This window comes from Penicillium concentricum (assembly GCF_028827145.1).
Source record: "Penicillium concentricum strain IBT 3081 chromosome Unknown utg000004l_segment0_segment0, whole genome shotgun sequence".
Lineage (NCBI taxonomy): Eukaryota > Fungi > Ascomycota > Eurotiomycetes > Eurotiales > Aspergillaceae > Penicillium > Penicillium concentricum.
The window spans coordinates 687542-699864 of record NW_026622757.1 but is presented as its reverse complement, the minus strand read 5'-3'; the positions used below and the strand labels follow the sequence as shown (position 1 = coordinate 699864).

The 12323-nt window shown below is 44.7% G+C and overlaps 4 protein-coding genes across 4 annotated transcripts; 1 reads left to right on the top strand and 3 right to left on the bottom strand.

Annotated features, from left to right (window-relative positions):
- Nucleotides 1-4033: 4033 nt before the first annotated feature.
- N7517_009200 (uncharacterized protein) lies at nucleotides 4034-4878 on the bottom strand (the record flags this gene model as incomplete). The annotated part of the gene is made up of 2 exons (XM_056726923.1): nucleotides 4034-4768; nucleotides 4864-4878. The coding sequence occupies 2 exons, from the start codon at nucleotides 4876-4878 to the stop codon at nucleotides 4034-4036; spliced, it is 750 nt and encodes a 249-aa protein (XP_056575495.1).
- Nucleotides 4879-6960: 2082 nt separating this feature from the next.
- On the bottom strand, nucleotides 6961-7656 carry N7517_009199 (uncharacterized protein; the record flags this gene model as incomplete). The annotated part of the gene is made up of 1 exon (XM_056726922.1): nucleotides 6961-7656. The coding sequence occupies one exon, from the start codon at nucleotides 7654-7656 to the stop codon at nucleotides 6961-6963; it is 696 nt and encodes a 231-aa protein (XP_056575494.1).
- A 464-nt stretch (nucleotides 7657-8120) lies between these two features.
- On the top strand, nucleotides 8121-9427 carry N7517_009198 (oxidase ustYa family protein; the record flags this gene model as incomplete). Its single annotated transcript, XM_056726921.1, has 5 exons — nucleotides 8121-8418; nucleotides 8513-8671; nucleotides 8733-8851; nucleotides 8926-9183; nucleotides 9308-9427. The coding sequence occupies 5 exons, from the start codon at nucleotides 8121-8123 to the stop codon at nucleotides 9425-9427; spliced, it is 954 nt and encodes a 317-aa protein (XP_056575493.1).
- Nucleotides 9428-9649: 222 nt separating this feature from the next.
- On the bottom strand, nucleotides 9650-11250 carry N7517_009197 (Pyridoxal phosphate-dependent transferase major region subdomain 2; the record flags this gene model as incomplete). The annotated part of the gene is made up of 6 exons (XM_056726920.1): nucleotides 9650-9725; nucleotides 9785-9871; nucleotides 9926-10583; nucleotides 10634-10761; nucleotides 11050-11146; nucleotides 11199-11250. 6 exons carry the CDS (start codon nucleotides 11248-11250, stop codon nucleotides 9650-9652), a joined length of 1098 nt encoding a protein of 365 aa, XP_056575492.1.
- Between the last annotated feature and the right edge of the window lie 1073 nt (nucleotides 11251-12323).

Sequence of the window (12323 nt, the reverse complement as noted above, 5' to 3'; positions counted from 1 at the left end):
GAGTGATTCGGGTTGGCACTGAGCTTGGAAAGAAAAGAAATTGAATATACACGTATATGACATGAATCTCGCTTAATGATTAAGCAGTGGCTGTCCTGGATCAAATCAACTCCGACGACCTCACCTTCTCAATTTGCTTGTCTATAAACCGCTGCTTTGCGTAAGACGACAGTGAGAGAAAGAACGAGTATGTTCCATTAAATCCCAATGAGCACCGACCCGGGAAGTATTCCTTTAGCTGCGCAATTGAAGCAATGATGCACAACCCTTCTATCGAAATGAAATGACTGGCCCGCTAAGAGTAGCGCCCAGGACGGAGTCTCACTGACTGAGATAAAAGAATGAAGATTTCCCCACTCGCCAACCGGTTTGTGGTGCCTTTTAGCCACCCATTTGGAAGCGGTGATGTTTACCACCTTGATCATACTTTGATGGCCAGAACAATTTTCTTGACCTTGGCTCAAAACCAAGGTGATCATTGCATCTTTAATTCCAGCGGTCCCTATAGAGCGACCCCCGATACGCCCATTGAAGAGAACTTCGGGCTCATCTGCAAATGGAGAGCGCCCGATACTCAAGTACAACGAACTATCTGTAAATCTCATCTCTGGAAAATCGATGTGTGGTGTTGACAATGACAAATCATAAACCGACGTGCCGGATTTATCGATTTTTGATCCCGGGATGTTGTCAATATAGAGGCTCTCACTGCTGCTGATAATCGCACCACTGGGCCGAACTGCTATATTTGCGCAAAATCCTTGGTAGCATCCCAATACCGGTGCATTTGATGCAGGATCCATATCCGCAATAACAGCAGGTTGTACTGTATATATTACATGTCTCCAGCCGACAATATCATCGACCATAGGACAGAGAGCGCGCTGCCAGTGATCGCCATCTTCAAGGTTAAGGTCAATGCAATGTCGGAAATTCATGAAGCTTTCGCCAGCCAAGACTGAGGCGGCAGCAATAACAATAGATACTGTAATAACACTAAAAGTTGCCAAGTCTCTTTGTTGCTGCTTGTTGTCATAGCCACAGTTTCGTTGGAGAATGTATTCCAAGCTGTCAAGGTTTGATAATTGCTCATAGCAAGGACCAAGGCGTGACGCAGATTTCGGGAAAAAAGTGAGCCCAATCTCTTGGAAATAGGCGTCGATTTGGTCTCCCCACAGGTCCATTCGGGTTCCACAAATAAATTTTTGATTGCCGCATCGCTTTTATTCTCCCTGAATCTTTGACCCTCAGATGGTGTTGCGGCTTTCCAACGTAGGCGCAGCTCATATTTAACATGAGAATGTGTGTATTCAAAGAGAGTCTGAAATACTTCTGGGGGGATGTTGGCTTTGTTTCCCAGTGCGTTTGAAAACATTCCACCTGCTGTGCTGAAATGCTAATGATGAATATAAGTTGGCATGACACAGCTGTCCTGGTACTCGAGGAAAATATCGGTATCCCAAGTGCTTCCTGTGACTAAGATGACAGAGTTGGATCCAGAAGCACGCGGTCGATCCCCACAACCATCCCAGGCTTGAATTCCACCAATGCAATATCCAACCGATCTCATACAAGCAGCTAGCTGCATAACCAGATTGCATCTTGTAAAGTATCTTTCTTTCCTGGGAACAGTAACTCATCGTAAGAAACTGTTTACATTCAACATATCAGTGATGGCGACACCGTCTATGCTTGTCTCGTCCTCATTCCAGCGCCGAAGCGCGTTCCAGCACCGTTGATTCAGCTGATCAACCGCATTTGAGAAGATTGCAGTTAGGCCTCGTGTGGCTCCTTCATTCAGAATCTTTGTATGGTTGTTAATCAATTGCAAATATAAACTCTCGTGTGCTTCTGGCAACGTCAAGAGAGTAGGTGCCAAGCATTTCATAAATAGCTCGACAGCAATTTTCCCCCCAAAGATATGCGCAATCGCGCAGATAGATAGACCTATTAGCTGTGTAGGAAAGTCTTCGCCAAAAAGTGGGTGGGGGTCATCCGAGCACACTTCGCTACCGTCACTTGTAAACAGGCGGAATACAGCTGGTCCGACCTGAATTGGCACTGCAAGCCTTTTGGCCGCTTCATCCGCGAAAACTCCATGTATGTTTTTCAGCATACTGCTCACAACACGGAGACCGCCAACCCATCCCCAAGCAGACTGTGCCAACGATAAGGTGGAAATTATGTCTGGCAATCCTACCTGCACCTGCTGAAGAGAACCTGCATGAGCTCGAAACACGAGGGTCATTGCGATTCGAATCTGAATGAGAAGAGGGGATAACAATATAATAACGGGAGGAAGAGAAAAAGAGTTGGCTCCGCAGCTATGATCATGAAAGGGGCGTGTTGGACCTGTTTACAGCTCATTTGACCCCGCAGCGAAACAACCTTGGAGCTTAGTCCCCCTTTGTCAGCCAAAGGTGCGTGATTTCATCGACTGCTATACAGTCCAGTGTTCTTTACGCATAAGGAGCTCTATACAAAAAAGCGATAAGCTAGTCAGGTTGCCTGAATATAAATGACAATGCGTCGTTCGTGCGGTCTAGACTCTTTCCCTATGAATTCACCTTAGGCAAGGATTTATACGGAGTGTATGAGAGGGATTCTGTCATTCTGGCCTTATTTAGACCTGTTCCACTCCTTTTCTCTTCCTCTCTCTTGGCATGGTCCCGTGACGTGATTTGCGGCTGCGGAGATCAGCCTCCAATAAGAGCTGCTTTTACCGGCGTACTCCGGACCGATCCATCGCCAAGTTCCATTATTAAATGTTGGTGGGGTCGATCTAATAGCAACCTGCTACGTGGTCTGCAACGTAGTGTAGGAGGCGTTAACATATAATAAGAAAGAATATTATCCTTATCTTCCTTTTCGTTTTGATATTCACGTATGAAACTATGTAATGCGATACGTGCGATACGCTTTTAGACTGCTTTCTGGATATTCTTTTCAGACAACATACTTTGAATGACAAAGAAATTTAAAGAAAATCATAACAGAGCAAGAGAAGGGCCTCAGCCCTTGTGTTTATGTCTTTTTCTTAGAATAGGCATAGGTTCAGAGTGAGTTGGCTCTTATCACCCTAAGGGTGAGAATTGTCACCCCGTTCTTACCTCTCACCCCAGAATCGACTTCTCACCCATATCACCTGCACTCACCCTGTAGTGCCGCTTAGGTGCTGAGGGCGCATTGACTATTGAATTTGCAGAAAACTAGGCTTAAGTACGGCTGAGCGGACGGGAAGCCCTGTTTTCCACACCCTATGGTCGTATGTACAGGTTATACCACTAGAAGGAATTATATAGTCTTTAAAAGTAATAAGAGAACAAGAGGGTGCGAACCTATATGAGGTCTGAATTAGGGGGTTGAGTTTCTTCAAATATTGATCAAACATTGGGAGACCCCTTCCCTACACCTCTAATGTAATGTAGCTAAGAAAATATTCCCAGGCCCCTGATTGAAATGAAACAAGCATTTCGAATCTCGTATCCAACGCCACATGCTGCCAAGGAATCCATTCCGTCAGCCTTTACTTCCCCGAACCACCATGTGTCAAGGTGGGCAAATGGAGTATATTTTATATGTGTGGAATATACAAAAATTACTGTGAGCTCATGCTTGCCAAGTCATTAAACGGGCATATGGTTTAAATTCGGGTTTTCTCTCTATCCATTCTTCCGCAACTAACAGAGAAAGTACTTTTGTATAGGCTTCCCATACAAAATATACTTCTGGCCAATCCTCAGGTTCTTGACCACAACATCAGAGATCAAATGACTTTGGAATTTCTAATATGACTGTATGCTGTTATACGGTATAAATTGATATTATCACAGTGCTACAACATGAATGATCAAGGTCATCCTCGAACTACACCAAAACTACTCCTATGAGATGATCAAGCTTATTTCCAAATCATCAATTTATATATTTCCATGGGAGAAAAGGCGGAATTATCTGATAGGAGAAACAAAAATTTTTGCGAGTAAGCCCAATTTACTCATAGATCCAGTTTCCCGAGATCTGGCAGCAGCAACTAGTAAGAATTCCTATAATCATCTCTCATCTGGAAGGAATCTAGTCCAAGTTCCTCTGCCATTGTTTCGAGCATACTGTGGACCATATCGGGACCCGAAGAAGGGAGTCCATGATCTTCAAACCCCTCCATCGAAGACTGAGCGGTAGTCTCCATGGGGGACCCGGAAGAAGAGAAACTTCTTGATACTGAGGAGCCCCTTGTGCTGGTTGTGCGCATCCTTTCATAGTCATCTAGTGTCACTCCCAGCCCTTCTAGCAGTTGATTCAATAGCGAGGGGCCTGGAATGATTGCTGTTGCAGCCACTGGGGTGTACATAGTACTTAGGTTTTCAATGTTGTCATGAGATCCTGGTGATTCTACCATGTCATTCAACAGGTCTTCACCAGGAAGCGTTGCCGCTACCGAAACGTTTGTAGTTCTCATCCTTCCAGTTTGATCAAGAATTCCTTTTGATGAACCCAGAAGTTGGCTCAACAACAGCTCGTCTGGAACTGTATCTGTTCTAGCCACCGATATATTTGTAGTACCACCCAGGGCAACATTTGTTTGACAGCAACATGAGCTGTTGACCTTAAGTTGTCGTTCTCGCGCGATCAACAAAGTGAGGCATTCCAAGACCATGGTTTGAAGCTTTTCTTTCCTCTCATCAACAACATTTAACAAATGCTCCAATGATTTTATTCGTGATTGCAGTGCCTCGAGCTCGGACTGCTGGCGCTGACGATGTTTTCGCTGTGATTCGCGTAGCTGTGCACGTCTCTCCTAGTTCCCGCCAACCATCAGTAAGGATCTATGTCAAAGTGATTTTGGATAGGTCTCCGGCTTACCTCAGAAGATCCCATTTTGAAGTGAATGAATAGGAAACCTGGGTAATTGGTGTGCTAGTAGACACATTGTGCGTGTATTAATACCTGAGCTACAACTGGCTCGCAGCTAGTTGCCAAAAGCCAAGAGTAGATAAGCAAAGTGGAGATGTATCGCCATTTCTGTTATTAGCTGCACCATTGCCTAAAATTGCCATAATGAAGTGAAGTGAGGGGTTGGGGATATAGTGCAAACCGATATCACTACTAGGTTTAAGACAACCGAATCCTTCAAGAATGTTATACCAGACTAGACTCTGGTCATAAGCGTATGAACCGGACCTTGATTGGGATAGAAACATTTACTACTGTCATAGTGTCTATCTCCTTGCTCCTTTTGGGGTATTATGCGGGCGACGAATGTGCCAAGGGAAAGGATTATGAGCCTACCGCTTTTCCTCAGCCGTTTTTCTTCAAATATCGATCCACCACATGCGTGGGTGCATGATGACCTTATCTCCTATTCGTTTGTTCAACAAAAAGCATAGACTTGTGGAGTGGAGTACGGAGGATATATGGACTCCGTACGGAGCTGAATCGATTTAAACTAGTCAATCTTCACGCTTACTCCCATATCCAACCCGATCTAGAGAACACACTAACCCGATATTGCTCGCCACTATAGGTCATCATAATTAAATAATAATAACCCATGCCTTCTAAAACTGCGATTCGAGGCCATAAAAATTCTAAGGAGTATAAAACAGAGTTGAATTAAGCACTGAGAGTGGATATGTTAGAGAGGTTATATATCGGCCCCGGTGGTTGGTGTTGCTTAGACAGAGTATGGCCCGGGAAGTGGGGATGGAGAGTATGTGAATCAGTAACCTGGCATGATAACCTGAACTATTCGGTTGATATAGCAGTGATTTTGGTAAACCCGTGGCTTTTCAGGTCTGTACCCAGTGCGGGGTCAAGCCGACCTGCCTTTATAGGATAAGGTAGGCATACGGAGTATAGACTACGCTTGAGGGTTCGATTGCATCCAATTTCGCAACACGTAGATACCTATGATATTCAGCAGGAATCGCAGGATTCAGGGTCTCTGAATTTCATCATTATACTATTTAGGAAGGTGGGTCTAAGACCCATTGACCAAACGGGCAAATGGTAAATCATTTTAATCGAAGACTACTAAGATAATTAATCACGCTGCTTACTTTGTTATACGTCGTATAAATCTAACACAAAAGTAGTATAAAGTTCTGGTCATACCATATGAAAGGTACTTAGTGTCAAAATTTGCAACCTATGTGTATTTCTCAATAAGAGATTGAATATCTTCGATCTACAAATCTGTTCAACCAAGTAAAGATCTAGTATTCCCTCGTCCCTTTACTCATGTGACCTTGTGCATTGTCGAATCAACTCGGACGGATCACCAGGAGTCCCGCAGGGGTCTGAGGCCGCAGACCGGGTCTCTCGTGGGGTATCGCCAACTTTCCGCGAAACCCTCCGCTCCCAAAAGAGCCACATTGACCCGACCACTATAATCACGAACAGACTCACTAATCCAATTATGATACTCAGCTTAATTGCCTCGGTGAATGAGCGGAATGGCTGCGCATCGGTTTGTCGAACCCACCGAGCCCTAGAGGTCATGGATATTTGTTTGCGACATTATTTAAGCGAATAAAATACGGGGACATATATCACCACCCGAGGACGGCACACGTTTTCTTTGATAGTTGAAAATATCTCCCTTCTCACGTCCCTCGTCCAGATCCAGAGTGATACATAGTGGAGGGAGGTATGTGCATGGTCCCTTTATCAGTGAATTGTCATACTGTTCAGATAATCAAGCCTTTCAACACTTCCAAAAGATCATATTCTAGCCTAGATTTAGACTAACATACATTCTCTGTTCAAAAGTTTATCCCGGATCCCACAAATGACCTGTTGTAATCAAATGCATCCGGGAGCACAATATCAGGAATGCTTCAATTGCATGAATAGAGAAACCTTTCTAGCCAGCGTGAAGATAGTTGCGAGAGAACCAAAATTCAGTCGTCCCACTGCTGGGCTCGGAATTTCATCGAAACTCAGAGTGCGTTATCACCATCACTTGCTGTAGATCGAAGACTGGTGCTCGTAGTCATTTCCCTCCGGCTTTGCCTCACCACGCTTGCTGTAGATCGAAGACTGGTGCTCGTAGTCATTTCCCTCCGGCTTTGCCTCACCACGCTTGCTGTAAATGGAAGATTGGTGCTCATAATCATTTCCCTCTGGAGTTGCCTCGTCACGCTTGCTGTAGATGGAAGCTTGGTGCTCGTAGTCATCTCCCTCCGGCTTTGCCTCGCCACGCTTGCTGTAAATGGAGGCTTGGTGCTCGTAGTCATTTCCCTCTGGCGTCGCCTCATCACGCTTGCCGTACATTGAGTTCTGGTGCTTGTAGTCGTCGCTGCGGAAGTAGATGTGCTTTTGTTCATAATCGTCTGCCTCCGGCTTTGCCTCGCCACGCTTGCTGTAGATGGAAGCTTGGTGCTCGTAGTCATCCCCCTCCGGCTTTGCCTCGCCACGCTTGCTGTAGATGGAGGCTTGGTGCTCGTAGTCATTTCCCTCTGGCGTCGCCTCATCACGCTTGCCGTACATTGAGTTCTGGTGCTTGTAGTCGTCTCTGCGGTAGTAGATATGCGCTTGTTCATAATCATCTCCATTGGGGACAGCACCGGTGGATTCACTAGCCTGCTTGACAATAGGCGAGCCAGCAACGGAAGCGGCCATCACGGCTGCAAGGAGAGCTGCGGTAAACTTCATGATGCTGAAAGAAAATTTGTGATTTTCAAAAGAGGAATTGTCGAAGTTGGATTGAATATGAGCCGAGTTGGAAATATCTCGTTGGGGGCGGTGATTGTGGTCTATTTAGATGGCAGGAAAAGAAGGATTTAGTCCAATGCCATGCTCACATGAAATGTTTGTTGACGATATTGTGACCTGTTGTTGACTCAACAATCCTCTTAGCATGATTAGCCAATTGAAAGCTTGAAATATTCGACTACATCCAATCGTGGACGTGTGTTTGGTACTTCTCAACTTTGCCCCTCATTCTGCCCACCTCGGCATGATTATGGGATGTTGACTCAACACAACAATCATTGGACCACTAGCCTCATAATTCGGTCTGACGCCTTTTACTGACTATTTTGTATTTCTTCAGAGCTCCTGCGTCTGTATCCATAACATCTCTCATCGTTGCTACGACCTGCCCGTATCTGACCAGCATGCCCTACCCGAAGTGGCTCGAAATGAGAACACAAAAATCGAAAGATTTCGTAACATTAGAAGACGCAGAAAAGGACAGAGACCATCTTCTACCCCATCATAACGAGCGAAATGATTCTGGTAGTGATTTGAACTCTCGACAAAATCAAAATGGCTCTCTGTTTACCAGAGTTGTCATCAACCTTCTCGTGGTGCTAATTGCATTAGCGGTCATGATCATTCTCCTCCTTTTGCAAATTTTCATGCAAGATTCAAAGTGCTACGGCAAATTTGAAAATGGCTTTGACACGGACCTTGGTAAGTTATGGCTGTTTCATGCCCAGCTGGTTTGACTTTCACGTCAGTGCAGAATATGTGATTATTAGTCGTGGTTTGCTAATAAATAATCTAGTTGCCGCAAAAAGTCAAATAGAACTAGAGAAAGTCATGTTCACTGGTGGTATTCACTTTAACCCCGATGGAAGTGTGTATATAAAGGACATACCCGGGCCGAAGTATGTTGGTCCTCCATCACCAGAGATTGACAAGGCATGGGATGAACTATTATATGGTTAGTCCTTATCTTCCCAGACTGAATGTGGTAAAAAATATATTCATTAACATGATGACAGGCCAAATTGTGAATCTACCCGAATCACAAGTACCCGATGTCAAAGATAGGACGTTTTTCCGCCCTGAGTATCAGGCCTATGAAACCGGGTTGGATGCTGTTCACCAGCTGCATTGCATAGTATGTTGATTCTGCACAACTTATATCTCACATTTCCCACATTTGTGATGGAAATCACACTGATGCCGTATTAGAACCAAATACGCAAGGCTTATGCACCAGAATACTATGGTGCCTTAGACAAGTCTCCACACGGGACAAAGATTCACATAGGTTCGTCTTCATCTATTGACATATTCTGTGCATCCATTGGAGGCGATCGACTTTACACCGAGCTGACATTTGGCATTCAAAAAGACCACTGTTTGGATTATCTTCGACAGAGCATTCAGTGTAGTGCAGATATGACGCCTGTTGTCTTATACTATGAGCCGGCAATCAACATGTCTCTCGTAAGTTTAGTACTTTCTAACGGAGACAAAAGGACACTGCTAAACAAAGTACCACTATAGCCCAATTTCGAACAAGTTCATACATGTAGGAACTGGGGCAAGTTACATGCTTGGTCTGTTGCAGCTGCGAATGCAAGTCCGCGAGACCAAGGCTCTGATCAAGATGGACACGGAAGTCATGGACATGGAGGTCATATCTAGAAATTTCTTTCTGAGTAGGAGACTTGATTATGGGAAATCGTGATCTGGTTTCCGATTTCATTGGGTTGTAATTTGGAAGCTACGCTCTTGTAAATAATAATGACGATTCCTTATTTAACGAACTATAATTTCGCCCTCTGAGTTCAAAACTGCAGCGAGCCAAAACGAGGATCTGGCATTGCAGTGCCCGGGACTTTGAAGATATGGTTTAGAAGTGAACCATGCCCTCAAGTCACATTTCCCCATCTATACACCATCTTCGCGGTCATTTGGGTGCTGTAGCTTTGACAACAGCGCTGATACTGCGAGCAGTGTAGTCGATATTGGAATTGTTGAGCCCACTAAAGAATAAAATATGTCAGCTCAACGCGTATTCCCAAAACATGTGCATCAAACGTACGCAATAGATATTCTCCCAGTGTCCTGAAGATAAACATGATGTTTCTTTCGGAGGAGAGTGACTTGTTCCACGGACAGTCCAACATATCTAAATAAGGTCAATATGGCGAATCTCCTGGGGTCCGTTCTTGGTAACACTCACGAAAACATTCCGCTCTGGTCAGTGATATGTCGCCAGTCACCCGGTGTTTCCAATTTCTCCAATGCTTCCCTAAGCGCAATTCGACGGCTCATGAGTTGGTTCGCCATATGACGCAATTCCTGCCGCCATTGGCGCTCCAAGATATCATCTGATAGAATCGTTTCAATAATCCTGGACCCGAAATCGGGCGGCGCTCCACACTCTGCTCGTGCGAGTAGGCTCAAATGTCTTTCTATTCTCTTTCCCACTTCCTCGCTCGGCGCAAGAATAGAAACAATTCCAACACGTTCGCTGTAAAGCCCAAAGGATTTCCCGTATGTTGAGACAAAAACAAGCGGGATTTCTTGTTCCGCAAACAAACGAACCCCCGCAAGGTCCGCGTCAATTTCTCCCGAGGCAAAGCCGGGATATGCAGCATCGAAGAATGCCAAATGACTGCGCTGGGAGAAGATCGAGGCTAGTTCTCGCCACTGGTCCGGTGATGGATCACATCCAGTTGGATTCTGGGCTCCAGACTGGAGAAGAATAACGGACTGAGCTGGTAGCGACTTGATGGCCTTTGAAAAGCCCACAAAGTCGAATGCGTTTGTCTTGCTGCTATAATATGGCAGAAAACTGGGCTTAATTCCCGCAGACTCGAATAAGAAAGGGTGATTCACTGCGATCGAGTCAGAATTGTTTTCTTAGGGTGATCAAACGATGGCTTACACCAAGACTCGGTGGGAAGGAAAATCTCTGGGTTCCCGTTCTCCTTCCACGGTCCATAATGATTTTTCAACATAACTGCGCCGACATGACATCCGCCACTTGCGCCAAGGGTCTGCGCTGTAACTATCCTAAGAATAAAAGTCAGCTCTGGGACGACTTTTTCAAGAGCATATCGGCTTTCTTTACCTGTTTTCCCGCAAAAGACGATGATCAGGCCCAAAAAGCAACTTGGCACTCAACCCTCTATAAAGCTGGGAACCTATAGACGAAGGGCGATACTCATGATGCCAATCAGGATCATTGAAGATTCTGTTCTTTGCCTGTGACGTGAATATCAAAATTTAGTAATCCATCGGAGGTGTAGAATGGTAAAATTTGAGACGTTATATACCTCTTTCACACTTGGTAACACATACGCTTTCCCTTCCTCAGTTTTATATACGCCCACTAGGAGATCAGTTCTGTTGGGGTCGGTATCCGCTCGGAACTGTGTGATGAGAACCTCGAGGCTCTCTAGACATGGGTTGTTAATTTGGGTCATGAATGTGTCAATTGTATCATTTACCTGTTCGGCCCGCTGGGACATCTTGAAAAGGATTTGCTGTGATACTACCCATTTTGTTTCTGCTGGTGAATGAAGAAAAAAGGGTTACTGACAGTTCTTATATCTGCGGGGAAATGGCTTGGGGTGATATTTGTCTGGTAGCACGCTATTGCAAAACGCCATCATGTCGCAATATTAGAAATGTTCTAAATAGTATACTACAATATTAACTTTCCGTCAGCAACCATTAATATGAGCAGCTTGCTCGCGATATCGGCCTTTTCTTTTCACTAGTAGTCCAGGAATGAATAAGTGAGACATCTATCGCTTTGCATCGACACAATATGATGAACTTGGAGTGAGAAGGGCTAGAAGCACAATAAAACTATTTCAAAACAACAGGCGAGCAAAGACATATAATAGTAGGGACTGGTATATAGTCACCTATACTAATAACATATCTGCGTCTGGCTTATACACGCAGTAGACGGGGTAGAGGAATCCACGCTCGTATCTGAGTCGGCTTTTTCCCCCTTTTTTGGCGGGATAAATCGGAACAAGATAGAGAAAGCATAGGCTATAAGGATGGGTTAAACCCAATGATTCAGTCAAAAAAATAAAAAACATATGTCTAAGGTGGTGGTCACCTAGCCCCCACGGTTCGGGCATGGTTCTATTCAGGGCATTCAAGGCGAATTTTCATCACCCGAATATACAGTCCGTACAGTAAAAGGTGCATTTTTCCATTCTGAACAAAATGCTGTAGGTGTCATGTTTTCCCCTCCGCTTTCCTCTCTCCAGTCTCCTTTTATCACTTTAACCTCGCTTTGTCATGAGCAAGATGCGTACTACGGGTTGGAAGTAGTTTTTCTGAATCAAGAAGAGTATGGAGGTGTAACTATTGTCTATGGCTTGCCATTGCAGCAGGACTTGATGTTACAATTGGTCAAGAATCCGGTGAATATAGAGATGAAGTGGGAATAGCTTTAATTACTACATAGTAGGAGAAGGTTTACAGTACACGGTATAGAGCGGTGCCAGAAGCGGTCTAAAATTAATAGTTCAGGCACCGACACTCGAAATATAAGGCATGCAACTTCGCACCAAGGCGATTTAAGACTCAAACGATCAAGGAAACAAGAAAGT